The 15,999-nt window shown below is 46.8% G+C and overlaps 1 protein-coding gene across 1 annotated transcript in view; it reads right to left on the bottom strand.

Annotated features, from left to right (window-relative positions):
• The window catches only part of LOC104502310 (serine/threonine-protein kinase BRSK2), a gene marked incomplete at its 3' end in the record, with an annotated part of 114,808 nt that overhangs the window by 29,366 nt on the left and 69,443 nt on the right, over positions 1-15,999 (bottom strand). Inside the window, exons 5-7 of the mRNA XM_010146271.1 lie at positions 6,780-6,813; positions 5,832-5,900; positions 2,802-2,948 (exon numbers count right to left, since the gene is read on the bottom strand). Coding sequence (XP_010144573.1) covers positions 2,802-2,948; positions 5,832-5,900; positions 6,780-6,813 — 250 coding nt within the window. The remainder of the gene's footprint in view (positions 1-2,801; positions 2,949-5,831; positions 5,901-6,779; positions 6,814-15,999) is intronic.

The following is a 15,999-nucleotide window of genomic DNA, read 5'->3' as shown; positions in this document are numbered from 1 at the left end:
AGAGCTTACTCTGCAATGTCTGCTCTGAGCCCCTTGGCTCCACAGACCGAGTTTCCATAATGCTCACCCATCTTTAAAAGGAAAGTGGACCAAAAGCTCGTTAACTCTCCCCTTTTGGCCTTTGTGTTTCTGTAGAAGAAAACACTGGCTGAGAATGCAAACGGATTCTACTACAGGTGCTGTAATTCTCCACTGCAGAGATGCTGAATCATTTGAAACCTCCAGTGAAGAAAACATTCTCTTTCTGAAGAGCACGTAACTAAAAGCACCTCACCCTGCAGTACCACAGGCACTGAGAGCGCTCATTCTCTTCCACACACCTTCTCACACCCACAGCTACTTCACCTTTCCCTCCTGACACTATTCCTACTAGAGAGCTGTCCCCAAACCCCACTAATAGGCTGAAGTGCTGCTTCTAATTTCTAGCCTAATTTCAAGTGAGGCCATTTGACACACATTTGCTTTTGTGCCAGTATCTTCCTTTAGTTTAAATAATGCTTCTCTCCCTCATAATTACCTCTAATGAATATGCAGATGACCAACACAACCTGTCTTAGACATCCGCTGTGTAGACTATGCGGGGCTCTTTTAGGCTGCGCTATCCAGACGGGCTCTCTCAGGTGCTGACCACCTCAGCACTCATTCTTTGCTTGATTTCTTCTTTACGAATGTGGCTGGTCAGAACTAAGCAGCAGCTAAGATCAGCTTTTGCAGTCTACTGAAAGGAAAAATCCTGGATTGAGAAGCCTGTTTAGTAAAACAGGCCCAGTGGAGGAGAGTGGTCAGGGATGTCCCACTAACCACACAAGAGCGTGAAATATTCCACTAAGCCGTAACAAAGGCTCCTTTCCATAAATGAATCATACACAAAGAAATGTAATGCTCATTTCTGAAGGCAGGAAAGGGCCAGCAACGGTAATTCGGAGTGCCCTCCTCCCCATTAATCCTCTGAGGCCCCACCACCGAAGCCGAATGACGACAGTTAAACGTGAGCGCTAGTTCTGTTTGTGTTGATCGTCTCAGCAGATGGACTGGGGAAGGTGTGGGTGTGCTGTGAAATGGCAATTACTGCAGGGAGGGAAACGCGGTTGGATGAAGAGGAAAGATACAAATCAAAAAAAGGAACAAAGCAGAGAAGGGAAGGGAAAAATGAAAGAAAAATATTCTAGTGACCTTATATTTCACTGTATTTTTCTGCTGAATTCACCAGTGAGCTACTGAGCCAACAATCAGCAACGGTTACAGCTACATCTGTACTTATTGTACCCAAGCCACAATTTCCCTGAGACTTTTGTATAAATATCAATCTGATTCGAGTGAGACATTTTCTAGGAATAGAGACTTCCAAATAACCCCATATTTATACCCTCTTTCACAGGACACAGCTAAAAGAGAATTCAGATCTCTCCTCAACGTGAACTGTGGCAGACAAAGAGCTCCCTTCGGCCTGGCTATCGAAGCAGCTGGCACACCAACGGCACCGCGATGTGACGGCACAGGGACCTGAGAAGGATGAACGTAAGATTGCAGCTAATAACAAAGAGCTATTCTTTCCTCCTCTCAGCTCTTGGCTCTTGAACGATTTATTTCAAATTCTTGCTCACAATTTGCTTGTCAATAACTATCCGATCTGTTTTTTTTTCCTCCCTAAGGAAATAAAAGCTTAATTTTGATGAAGAAAAGGAGGAGGTGTGTGTGTCACTCCGGGATCTCGATTTCCCCTAACTATGTTCTCTTTTATGTCTGTACATTGCACAATTCAAACAATTTAGGGACTGTGTTCCACAGAAAAACTCAAAACAATTTGGAGAAGATCTGACATCTAATGATCTGCTCCCTGGCATCCTCAAACCATCGGCACTAAGATCTTTGAGAGAAAAAAAATTGCAGAAAAACTGCCATGTTTACATTGTGGAAAGGGAACTTGGTGACTTTCTCGGCCCTGAGGAACAGCTGTCTCGTGTCTCATGTGAGACGTCTCAATGTGATGGTGACTGGGGCTACAAAAGTAGGGCTACTGGTGACAGTGTGAAGAACTTCTCACCTACGTCACCATAGAGAGCGCAACCTGGTGTCGTAATGACTGAAAGACAGCCCCGGCTGCAGCGGTCCGAACCACCGTGAAGGGAGCGTGAAGGGAAGTGTCTGCTTCCCACAGCACCTCACAGCTGGCACCCACAGGGGCTGCTCCTAGCAATGGCAGCAGAGAGGGCCACGCAGTGATCAGAGAGTTTATTTATAAATATTTTAGCAGACTGAAGAAGCAGGAGGAGTTTAAAATTTACATTTCTTTATCCATACTCCCACTCAGAATCTGTGAGCTCAGTAAATCTGTATAAAATCATCACCACAGCCTGACAATGGGATTTACAAGGGCAACACACCCATAAAGGCGGACGCCTCCACTGACAAGGAGGCAAACTTGCTTTCCAAAATGATTTTAATTGCTAATTTCTTTTCATTTCCCCCAACCATTAACGCAGTGTTAATGAAGGGCACAACTGCTGCAGAGCGCTCACCCTTGCAGGGTCTCGGGGATGTAGCCAAGCTGCAAAGCCTCGCAATAGGAAGGAGAACTGTGAGGTCAGAGAAGAGACACAGAGGTAATCTGCCCTCCTGATTCAGAGAGAAGGGAACTGACTTCTTCCCAAAGGCTCCACCAGCTCCACTCCCTCTTTGCTCAGGAGGAAACACACTGGAGTGGCATTAAATCAACAAGTCACCTCAGTTATTGAACCACAACTGCCACAAGGTGACAAAGGAAGCCTTGCTCACATGACTCGCAGCAAATGCCTCCTTACCGTGAGCCGTTTCGAGGCATCCACTTCAATCATCCCCCGCAAAAGGTTCTGACAGTCCGGGGGGATAAAATGGGGCATGTGGAACACTCCACGCTTCACCTTCTCCAGCAGTTGCCGCAAGTTGTCGTCATCGAAAGGCAGGGCACCCTGCAGGGATGTGACAGGGGTGGATGGAGGAGACGAGTGAAAGGGAATTGGAGAGAGCGGAAGGAGAAAAGCCAGGAGAAACATGGTGAGAGAATGGAAAAGAGGAAGTCAGCTCACAATGAAATATTATAATAAGTGAAAAAAAAAACTTCTTATCCATAGAAAAGAAATAATTCTGTATTTTCGCCAACGTCAGAAACAAAACTGAGGACCTAGGGTTTTTTATCAGACCTTTAATTAGGAAATGACTACCAGTATTAAACATAACACAAAAATGAAATTGCCTTTCCAGGCAAATTCACCAAAGGCGCAGGGATTCACTCCAATCCAGCTCCAGCTTTGATCTGCTGGTACTCCTCCTGGGCACACTTTCATAGCAGCGATGTTTATGGTCTCTTTATTTTTAATCTTCCCGAGACACGATTACTGCCGACGTTGAAAAGGAGGTGAACAGCATGTGAGAGGCTGTCCATAAGGAACGTCCTCTTTCTGATGGAGCGGTGAAATGACACAGCTGAAAGAAACCTTAACCACCATCAGCCTTTGGACGCAGCAGACATTCTACCTGTTCAGTACGCTCCATCCAGGTCCCATGCTGGGGGCAGGTCATCAGTTCCTAGCGCTTCCCTACCGTAGCTCACTTACATGAATGGCTTGAGGTTTTTTCACTGGAAATTACATTTTGAATAGATCACCAGCTTGCCACAAAGAGCAGCAAAAGACCTATCCTTGCTGCAAGGGAAAAAGGAAGTTGAAATCTTTAGGATAACTCCACCGACTGAAGCTGATACCCTTTTATAGCAAGTCTGCACCTTCCTAGATGTTCTCACTTCCCCTCTTCACTGCCTAATTCTAGTAGGTGCTGAGCGCCCTTGATTTCCAGGACAGGCTGTGGGAAGCTGCAGGCTGTCAGCTGCTGTGATAATGAAGCTTTAAGTTGTCAGTTCTGGCACCGCTCTTACTACAGCGAGTGGTGCATCTGCACCAGCGAGCCTGTGTCTATGGTTTATGGAGACCAACAGCTCCATTTACAGAAGACTCCGCAAGCCCACCTGACACCAGCCGCTCCTGGGCACTGGTTACTGTTGTGTGTTCTGGAGAGAGAAGCCTCCCCGCCTTCTGTAACCGACCTCCGGAGTTACCTGCTTTTCCCCAACCATTCTGGGCTTGCAGGAAAATCAATCCTGATAGTTCAGTACTTTGGCTAACACAATTTAAGCCGCGATGAAGTCAGCGAGGCTGCTCTGCAGCACTTCCTGAAGGTAACAGCTACAGCTCTTTTATTACTACCATCCGCTATTACAGCTTGAGAGTTTTTTGTAGGGTTTGTCCTGAGATAATCAACCGGAGAGCTCGGCACTTTCTGTCCATAATAGACTTATTTCCATTGTTCTGCAGGCTCATGTAGCTACGTAGGAAGAGATGAAGATGCAGCAATGGAGAGACATCAAATCTTGACAGAGAATCCCCCTGAAAATGAAAAACCCACTCCTACAAATCCTGTCTCGACTCCCTGTCTCTTCTGTTCTTACAAACGCAAGAAGTTATATGAGGAGCTCTATCAGCCATGTAAACAGCTGTTCAGGAGCAAGAGATGACCAGGTGCTATCCGGTGAGAGAGTTAAAATTCTTCTCTTACAACAGCAAGATAAAAAAATCTAGAACTTCAAAAATGTCTGTGAATTGTAATGACTAAAAGTTTTAAAAAGAGTAAGATAGGTTAAGGTGAATTAAAGCATCATGGTGAGATGACTTCAAGGTATTTTCATTCAGGCCATTGAAAAATTTATCAGCATATTTATTGAAACAAAAATCCTATACAATTTTCAAGTGTTTTAATCAAACAGAAAAATGTGCAGAATATAACCCTGATTGTACACTGTACATTTGGCTTCTGCCAAAATAAAACATTAAAGTGAAGTAATTAGGTTTACTAATAAATATATAAAGGACATAAAAATTCAACTTCAGGCTTGATATTTTTAGTTATAGATGATAATTTGAACTATTACAGATATGAAAAACATAACAGGCACATAAAACCTATTTTCCTATCAATATTCAATCTGTACGTGATACATGTTTATATGAATATAAACTGTATTTTCCTACATTATGATCTGGAAATTGGTGACAAATGCCATGTCTACCTGCCTTCAGCTGGATGTCCGATCATTGAATGTTTTGGACTAGCACATTGCCACTGAATAAATTCCACAGGGAACTGAAACTTGGATCGAAAGAGGGATACCACGGGATACCGCATTTCCAATGCTAACGCAAGTATTCCTGAGCCAGATGGAAACTAATTTAAACTTTGCACTACTGGCTCAGTTTTCTATTCCCAAGTGTACCAAATTAAAACGTAGCTCGATACTTGCAGGAAACGAAATCGTTGCACTCGAATCTTCTCTTGATAAAATGCTGTGGTTAATGTAAGCATATACCTGCTGAAACGTATAGGTACATCCAGCAGGAAACCCAAACGCTTCCCAAACCCAGCCACGGTTTGATCCTGTGAAGGACAATGGATTTGACACACTCTGTATCCCAGAGTTGTAACCCCGCACATCCTTCCCAGTCAAAAAATGTGCTGCGATATCACAACACAGCAAAGAGTGTTTATAGAGACAAGTTTCTGGTGCTTGTCTCTGCTCTCCTGTGCAGGGCAGCAGCATTTCAAAGCAGCAGTGAAATATTCCTCACGCTTTTCCTTTGGGACCAATGTAGAAGTAAGAGGAAGGGATGCAATTGAGAGAGACAAAAATAGGAGAACTAAAAAAAACCATCTGCACATGATGTCAATAGAATCGCCATCAAATGCAGCAGCACTTTTGGATTTTTCTTTTCTTTTTAAAGGAGACTGCAAGGAAGATGACTCACCACTAGCAACGCAAATAAAATGACTCCGCAGCTCCAGACGTCTGCTTTCCTTCCATCGTATTTTTCTCCCTGCGCAGCAATGACACAGAGGTTCAAAGCACCGCTCACTAGCAAATGAATTAATTATCCTTGAAGAACAAAGGAGAGGAGAATGGGAAACCCCACACTTCAGTTCAGCCTCCTGCTTCCCAAGGTGGTCCTCCCAACCAGGAGGCCACGGCACTGCCCGTTAACCGAATCTCTATGAACATCGCTTTACAGTCTGGGATCTGTGAGAACCGGCTCTGAATTTGGGAGTGGGACAGCAGCGGTCGACCACTCGCAAATGGTTAGACCAGGCACTTAAACAGTGTCAGAGGTGCATTAAGGAGGTCAAGAAGGTATTTCTCTCCCCGCTGGTTCTTCAGGGAGCTTGTCAGCAGTCCCATTATTTGGGAACTTGTAGTCATGTCTGGGCAGTCTCTTCTGTTTGCTTCCTGCGTGGCTTTACACTAAAGATACGCTTTAAAAGAGGGGAATCCTGGCCACTGCAATCTGGGATGCTTATCTTCAGAGGACAAAGGGAGAGCAGAGGGAAAGGATAGTTCACACTGTTCAATGGAAACCAACACCACTGACAGCCAGCCCCGGCCCTTCCACTGAAATGACAGCTACGTGAGAGGCGAGGAAGCGTAGGGGACTGCGTCCCCTGGGTGGAAAGGTCAAGTTAAACGAGGCTACAGTATTTCTGTCTGGAAACATGGCATGAATAACCCAGATCATTTCCATCCTGCGGTCCACGTGCCTTGGTTCAGGGCTGAGCCAAACAAAACCGTAGTTGTGTACCTCATGGCCTTAACCATGCTGTCTGCCTCGGCCAGGTTTCCCCCACAGAGGCTCTATCTGCATCCCTGTAACCAACGACACTTAAAAAAATACATTGATACACACTAATGTTAACCAACTTACCCGGATGACTTCAGGGCAAGCATAATGTGGTGATCTGCAACACAAAACACAGCCAAATGAGCTCTGTGTAGGATCACGTGCATTTCCACTTTGTGTAGCAGGGTGACAATCAGCTCACTTAGACAGAATGCAAAGGTGCCAAACACTTTTTTCCTTACCTCAACGAGAACACATTTCTAAGAAACTCAGAAAATGGTCGAGAAGTTGCCTAATTCAACATTCTACGCCCCTATTATGGATTTCTTAAAGCGAGGAAGGAAGAGGAGCCCAGGCGTACCCTGTGACGGTACAGAATTCCCCCGTCATCCCACCAGCAGCCTGGGCAGTGTGTAAGCGGAAGCACGGCCCCCGCTGGACAGCCTCTTACACCAGAAAAGAGAGAACACTATTTCCAGAGCACACACGCGCATCCCTAACCCACGTCTTGCATCTCTCCTGCTAACATCACCCTCAATTACTCCAGCGGTCATAAAAGCTGCCGATACATGATTTTAACATGCAAGTTTTTTCTTTCAAAAAAGCTAAAATGGATGGACAGTAGCACTATTATCCAGTGAGTTAATATATTCCTTTCGCATCCTTCTACCCATATATCTCTGCTTTGATTCCTGGCTGAGAATAGTTAATTACTTCAACTTGCCAGGTAATCATTTTAATTCCTGAAGATTATAGCTACGGCTATTTATTTTATAGCCTTCATTAAAGTAAGCTGACAAGCAAAAGGGATGCAAACAGTCTGGGACCTGTGTGCAAATCATGCCATTGTTTATACTGACACCTCCCAGCAGTCCCCGAGCCCGTCTTCATTTGTGCATTTGTTTCTTGTGACAAATGCAATCATGGCTGGGCAGTACCTGTCTTCCAAAGTAATGAGCGAAACAGAAGCACAGGGAGGTTAGCTTTGTGCTGGGATGCTCCACTAATGCCCGGTGAGACAGCCCATTAATTGAATTTCCATACGCCCCGCACTTATCTTACGGCAAAATACCATCCCGCGGGCACAGAACACTCTGATTTGGTCCCGCAGCTTTTGGCAAGTCATAATAATCAACTCGGGGACGCTGGGGACTGCAGCTACCTTGACAGCAAAGCTTAAGCGAGGAGAGAGAAATGCAGCTGATCCCTCACAAATTTTGGGAAAGGGGGAATCCAGAAGTTTAGCCCACTATTTAACACACCCCTACCCCATTTACGAGGTTATCAATCACAGATATTCTAACCAGCTCCATCTGCTCAGTAGCGACCCCAGGTGTCTCAATCTAGACTGGATTTTAACAACCTCAATCTGCGAGTCAGAACAGACAATGAAAGGCAGAGGTTCCCTCAGAGCTCACCCCTGGGAGACCCAAAAGAACGGACCTGTGCCTGGGGGGTAAGACGGACCTCCTGGGCTCTCTTGGCCGCTCTGTCACTGGCAGCCATATGGACACGGACAAGGTTCCTCAGCACCTTTAAAAGCTGCAGCTGGTCACAGCTTGAAAAAGGAGACCATAACCTCACCATGAGTCTCCTCCTCTGCCTAAAACAAGGGCAATGCCAGCACAGCTTTCACACCTCACCCAAGTCTGTACGACTGAATTCACTGGGATTTGTACGAGGCTTTGACTTTCCAAGGCAAAAGCTTCTCTAGTAGCAAAGAGTGGGATGGCAACAACATCGAAACACAGCTAAAGCACTCAGAAATGTTCATAAAATTGACTAAGTGGGGGCTGATTTGGAGGGTTTGCAGCATACTGCTGGCTACTGCTGGAGAGAAGGTGAGGCCAGAGCGAGACACTGAACTGCTCAACGCTGCACAGGTATTCCCAAGCCTCCAACGTACACGTTCCCTCTGAATTTGCTTCTTTGCAGCAATGCAACAGCCATCTACACCCGTTGTACAATACCCCAAAGCTTTAACCACTGATCAGTCCTGTCACTGGACTACTGCATCATTTTACAAGCTTTTAGAAGACAAGGTAATTCATTCTTGTGAGAACGCCTGACCAGTGGTGGTGTCTCTTTTTTCATATAATGAAAACAGCATATAGTGTACAGGCCACTCTTAGGGTACAGACAAATCAGACTTGAAAAGCAGCATCAGAACTGGGACGGCAAGCCAGGACCAGACAAGCAGAGCCAGTTGTCACCAGTGCTAGAGCTGTGAAAGAGGGCACTGTGGGAGCTGCAGGGAAGGAAAAAACCATGGTAGCAAAAGGAGTAGAGGAATTACATCAGATCACAGACATCCACTCAGTTTAGTCACCTCAGAATAGAAAGCCTGGGTCTAACATTTTAGGAAAGATTTCTTCACCAAAACGGTTGTCAGGCATTGGAACAGGCTGCCCAGGGAGGTGGTGGAGTCCCCATCCCTGGAGGGGTTTAACAGCCATGTGGATGTGGTGCTGAGGGACACGGTTTAGGGACCCTGGCAGTGCAGGGGGAATGGTTGGACTCGATGATCTTAGAGGTCTCTCCTAACCAAATGATTTTGTGATTCCACAACATGTTCTCTGTAACTGAGTCGTATTTGGTTTATTGGAAACATATCGGGGGTAACAAAGGAGAGGAGACCCAATCTAGGGAAGTGTTGAGCTCCTGCACTTAGCACATTTCTCAGTCTCGCGTGCATTTTAGCTTCTGTCAGCCACGGTGCTCCATTGCCTTTCCCACAGAAGGAGTCATGGAGACACACAATACATTAAATGGCCGATAGAGGTGGTGTCTGTGGCTGCGCTAGAAACTTAAGCCAGACCCCTCAAATCATGCACGGTGTCCTGCACAGTTCAGCATCATCCTCAGCACAATACTTTTGGGTGGCCATGCCATCTGGTGCGCACTGGAAGAGTCACTATCTCCATTTGCAGAGTGCTGCTGAGTTGTGCTTTGTATACAATGACTACCACAAAGATTCCAGAACTCTTAATTGTGGAGGCTGAGCAATGCAACCAACTCGATGGCCTCTTGTGCTAACATCTTTGAAAAGAAAGTAAATGTTGTGAAGAACCCAGGAGAGGTACGTACCTATTTACGTGTCCCACTAGCAAATGCAGTTAAAGCATTTACCTCCCTGAGGTCAGCTGGAGTGCAGAGGAATTTGCTAGGTGTCTTACAAGGCACCACTGAAATTCTGCTAAAATCTAGGAGAATGGGTGCAGAAAATGCTGTAATCAATCCTTTGAAGACGTTGAATTGATTCGATCATTCAATGGCTGCACTGCAGCTGCCCAGCGAGCCCAGGTTTCTGGCACAGCCGTCCTGAACTGTGGCCAGCACACACTAGCTAGGTGTCTATCTATCTGCAGCATGATCTGGGCTAACAGCTCTAAAAGGGATCCTCTGGCCAGCTAGAATCTCAGCCAGCAAACTCATTTCCATGCTGCCAATCACAGAGCAACTTCAACTGCTTTAAAGAGAAAACTCAAATTTAATCAAAAATCAATTTATCCTTCGAGAGAGTCATGAATATTTCGTTGGCTCTTATCGCTAATTATTCACTAGACGTGTGTCAAGAGCAGCACTCCCTGCCTCTTCCCCTAGGCCATCTCCTCGTCGTGCAGCCACATCTCTGTGCAGCAAAAGCCACAATCTGCCCTTGATAACAAATAAACACATCGCTCAGCAAGATCAAGAAGCAGTGGCTGCCTGCGGGTGCTGCTGCAAAAACCCCACTGATGCTGGCAGTGTTTATTTCAAGGGCGATGTGGATTTTGCCAGGCTAGTCTGCCCGGGGCAGGCAGGGCTTTCTGGATGGTCATTCACAGCTATGGCTCTCGGACACAGTAATCTTGAGGATCTTGCGAGACCTCAGCAAAGCATCTGTGTAGGATTTCAACCCAAGGGAGTAAGCCAGAGAGCAAAGGTGAAAACCAGGACAGCCCAGGACAGATAAGTCAAGCATTCACAAACAAATGTTCATAACCTTGATGTACCTATCCTGAATTTCATCTGAGAAACTAGAAGAGTAGTTCTTGATCTATGCACTTCAGGATACAGCGCAGCTACAGTAGACCTGAGACAACCAGGGCCGTATCTTTGGTGCAGATGTGATGTGCCTCTGACCTACAGGTCTCATGAGGTAGGTAACACTGTGCACACACAACTCGACTGCCCATGTGTCGATACATGTATGTCGACACCATGTATGGTGTATCTGGGACTACACAGTAACTGCTTTTCCAGAGAAGCAGTTGGTTGACCAAGCAGTGCAGGGAAAGCTGTGTGATCTTGCTCCTCTGTGTGACACATCACGAATTACACTGCCTGGTGGCTTCCCAGGTCCCATCAGAGTGTCCATGCCTGAGTGCTCTGGTCCCATGCCTTAAGATGGTACTATCTGGGGAAGAAGAAAAGCTTCTTTGAGTGCCATTCTTTAGACCTCACAGCTGGAGGCAGGGATGCTGCAGAGAGGGAGGAATATGATGTCTCCTTCCCACTGTTTTTCTTATGCATTAAGTTACCTTGATACAGCAGGTTGTATAGGTGCACTGAAGTCCCCCCATGTCCAGCTGGTTTTGCTGTGCTTGGTGCTGGAGTCCCTTCTCCCCTCCCCGTTAATCACCATCTCCACACTGGCCTTCAGAAGCAGAAGCTACCCACTGGCACGAAAGGCTGCCTGTGCTTTCCCACCCTGCTGGGTAGCAAAGGGCTGAGATTAAGGGGAACGCCAGAGGAGTGGCAAAACAGATAAAGGGGCTTCTTCCAGAGAAGGACAAATGTTAGAGCATCCTGATGGAGCAAGTGACAGCCACAGATCACAGGGAACAGAAACACAGGGAGAGACTGAAGAATTGGTTCGAGGAGCAGCGGGTAGTTATGGCAGCAGTGACGGCAGGAGCTGTAGGTACAGCTGAAGTAAGGCAGGAGATGTAGTTATGGCAGCAGTGACGGCAGGAGCTGTAGGTACAGCTGAAGTAAGGCAGGAGATGTAGTTATGGCAGCAGTGACGGCAGGAGCTGTAGGTACAGCTGAAGTAAGGCAGGAGATGTAGTTATGGCAGCAGTGACGGCAGGAGCTGTAGGTACAGCTGAAGTAAGGCAGGAGATGTAGTTATGGCAGCAGTGACGGCAGGAGCTGTAGGTACAGCTGAAGTAAGGCAGGAGATGTAGTTATGGCAGCAGTGACGGCAGGAGCTGTAGGTACAGCTGAAGTAAGGCAGGAGATGTAGTTATGGCAGCAGTGACGGCAGGAGCTGTAGGTACGGCTGAAGCAAGGCAAGAGCAACAGCTGAGTGCTGTTCTGCCACTGAAGCTTCAACGCAGTCATTGAGCTTTCCATGAGAAAACTCAGCAACTAGCTCTCAGCCATCTCACAGCTGTTGACTCCTCGAGCGCAGCTACGGTTTTGGGGAATCTGCAAATCAGTTCATTAATTCATGTATCACTTCAAGTTCTTAACACTTAAATGAAACAGAACCCTTTCAACGAAGGGCATAAAGATCATGAAGGCAAGTATTCAAAAGTTAAGAATTGCTAAAACGGAGTTTGAAGAGGTTACACCGTACTCTGTGGGTAAGTCAGGGTGGGGCAGTGGATGTGCTGCTGTTTACCTTGTGGCCAGAACTGGAAAGTCTGTAGCAATGTGAGGGAAATTTGGCGTCGTGAAGGATAAGCTTGCGGTAGAGGCGGCTGATGGACATACCGGAGAATCAAACTCTGGCCCTGCCACAAAGTGCCCCCCTTCTGTGACAGGAAGGGAGCAGGTGCCTTCATCTGGGACGTTCACAGAGTTCACATGAGTTGCAGGTTCCCCAGTTTTCAAACTCAAATCTCTAAGCCCGTGGAGCAGCCGCTGCAGTCAGCAGCTCTCTGCTCGCAGTGAGCATTCCCAGATATTCGGCCCCAGAGTATCCAACCATGCGCTCAAAACTGGTTGATAATTTTGAGTTTCATTTTGCAGAATCCCGTGTCCTCATACAAATGGAGATAACCAGATCAGTGTGGCAAATGTAATATGGAAACAGTATAAATACTGCAATGAAAATCCTAGATCCATAGCAAGCCTTGAATGCAATGAGCAGAAATTATGAACGGATCCGTAAAGTGAATGATGAGGGAAACCCAAACATGAAATAGCTGTTTATTCAAAAAATCAAACCAGCCAAACACCACATGAGGCAAAGACTTGGTGCTAAAACCCATGCCATATCCTCAAGTGCACGAGCGACGTTAATGTTACACTGGCAGGCTGAAGAACAGCACATCTTAAATTTTCAGTGCTCGATTTTGCAGACTTAAAGCTCTTTCAATGTACCTTGGGATGCAGTACAGGAGACGTGGGTATTACTGGTTGCTCATAAGGTTGTCTGGATATTTCCCTTTATAATCCTCATTTTGAGTTGCTTATGACTCACCATCAATTTAACAACATCAATTTTCTGTGCATTTTGTCTGCCTCAGACTGGTTTTGTTTGTGTGTGCACGTGTGTCATATAAGGCTGAAACATATCCACTACCAAAGTCTAACCTAACTTTAAAGAAAGACTAGTTTGCATTTCCTACCAGAAACCCTCCAGAGCATTGGAACCAAAGTTCTGCCTGCACTGGTAACACCTCACAGAACAATTCTACCTGAAACTATGAGCTGCTGTGGCTGGGGTTATCACAAGGAACTGAAATTTGAACGCAAAACCAACAGGAAATAGATCTAGGACTGACAGCAACAACGAGGCAGGGGAAACTAGAGCTGGAACCTAGTGGGAAAGAGAAAAGGATCTGGGAATTGGGGTCAACTATGGAGCAGAAATGACTGAGAAGTCAGCATGATTAGAGCGCAAATCAGGGAAGGAGATGGGAATGGAGTGCTGGGAATGGAAGCTCCTGATGAGAGGGGGTAATTCTATAATTTCCAACTTTAAGAGCCTAGATTTGCAGCCTTAAAGACAAGGGATGTGGGACAATTGCCTGCAACGTCAGGCCAAACCAGGAAGTCTAGCTCAAACCGGGACAAACATGCACATATTTATTACGAAGGCATAGAACGTGTGCAGCATCACATCTTGCCCTTAAACTCAGAAAGGGTGCTTGGACACTGAGGTGTGCGACAACTGAGTATCAACTGAGTATCATCTACTACCTACATCAGAACTACCTGCTCACCCCAGGAGCTGACACACCAAATACGGGTGTAAGGGAAGGAGGAGCCAGATGGCATATGCTATCATTTCCAACAAACAACTGGTTTTGTTTGGCACTGGTTGTTATAGAAACCCTGCGCTCAAAAAGAGCTAGTAATCAGTCCAAAGAGGAATAAGGGCTTTTGTTTTGATAGCTCCAGGCAATCTGTGGGACTTTCCTGGCAAAGTGTTGCTAGGAAAGGCTAGGGAGAGCTGAGAGGGGAGTCAACTGTGCTGGGGTTGGAAGCTGCTGCTTTCCTCTATTATGCCACCGAGAGGCCAAGGCTTTCTCCTCACTCTCAGTAAAATCAGCAGCAGCATCACTGTCCCCACATGCGCACAGTGTTCTGGACCAGGCCAGGGGTTCCCTGTGGAGGAACTGTTGCAAACAGTCAGTTAATTGTGGGGCTGTCAGCGGTGGTGTCAGTCTCCACATCACCTGCCTCTGCAGAGTCGGGTCTGGTGCTGGAATGAGCTCCATTTACAAGTCAGCTCTGTTCTAGCTCTTGGCTGGGATAGATTTGGAGGCAGGACGCACAGAGACCAGCACTGCTGCAGGATCCTGGTCACCTGGCAGCTTCCAGCAACCCCTGTCCAGTAGGACTCAGTGCTTTGAAGCTGCGGTGAAACAGAGAGAAGAAGTGGCAAATCCTTTAGTGTGCCAGGTTTCCGTAAGGAGCAGTGGGGAGTTAGGAAGGATCTTCACAAACTCCAAAGAATTGTGACTCAGCAGTACCCTCTTTCAGTCCTTCATTTTAGCCATAAGCCCTCTCAGCTCAAGGTCCAGGGAATGTCCCAACCCTTCCTGCTTTTCCAAGACTCCTACAGAGATGAATGCAACTGATGTTCAGAGCAACGTGGGCATTGCGATGAGGTGGAGAACTGAAGCAGAGAAGAGTAATGCATCCTGTCCACGACCACCCTGAATGCCTTCGGCAGAGACAGAAGTCAAGCTCAGATCACCTGGGGCTCAGTCCTGAGGTTTAACCGTAAGGCAGTCTCTGTTCTCACCTGGTGACAATACAGGATGGATTGGACACTATCTACCACTCTGCAACACTGCGAGGCAGCGTGCTGGAAAGAGTTGCTGTGAAAAGAGCCAGGAGAGTGTCTCTGCATGCCCTTGACTGGATGGGTAAAGAGAAGGGAGAGATGAAGCGATCTAAAGTACAAGAAGCAGCATCCTACCACAACTTCTGCTTCCTTCCTTGTCCACCATTAGCTCACAGACCCCCCCTGCTCCTGGAGGAACGCAGGGACTCGCCGTCTAACTCTGGCACTTCAAGGATCATGTGTCCATAAGATTGCCTTGCTCTGCAGCTTCTGCAATAAGCAGAATTATTTCTGCAGACCCTACACACAGCTCCTCTTCCCCTCAAGGGACTAAAGACACCTGTTTAAAGCCTCGGCTTATCCTCCGTGCTGTGCATATGCAGGGTTTGCGCAATAAACGTTTCCAGTACCGGGATTCATTACAATCGAGGCCCAATGTGCAGCCTTGTCAGTGAGAAATTATGGCAATGAAACACCAAGGTCATCCTTACCTCCCTCTCCTACGCAAACACGTCTGGACTGAACCTGTTGGTTGCTCCAGGTAGCCGTTAGTGCCACAGGAAACCGTGCAGCTGACCGCCATATGCAATACAGCATACTTCAGGCCATGGGATTATCTTCTTGAGGCCAGTCAAGGCTCTGTGCTGACCTGAAGCGTACTCAAACTTTGGACTAAACTTAGCAGTTCCCTTGTGGCACCACAGCATTTCCGCCCGCACCCTAACTGCTCTGCCAATGGTTAGCTGCACCACACACACGGCTCAGCCCCATCTGATCCTCCTACTCTGACTGACAGAAATACCTGGAGACTTCTCACACAACTGTCAATGGAAATGTGACAGTTTCGTCTCATTATCAGTGTTCACAGCGCAGATAAACCCAACCATTCTGGAAATTAACTTCTGGGTGCACAGAGGAGCATCTCATTACAGCGCAGCATCTCAGCCGTGATTCACTCTGCCTTGTTCCTTTTCACGCTGGCTGAAAGTCAGAGTGACTACCTCCCCGACTACAAGGGGAGGTAAAACTCTTGCCTTGAAAAGCTCTGAGGTTGGTTCCTGTGCGTGCTCCAAG

This window comes from Buceros rhinoceros, unplaced genomic scaffold (assembly GCF_000710305.1).
Source record: "Buceros rhinoceros silvestris isolate BGI_N320 unplaced genomic scaffold, ASM71030v1 scaffold14972, whole genome shotgun sequence".
Taxonomy (NCBI): Eukaryota; Metazoa; Chordata; class Aves; order Bucerotiformes; family Bucerotidae; genus Buceros; species Buceros rhinoceros.
This window is presented reverse-complemented; position numbering and strand designations above follow the sequence as displayed.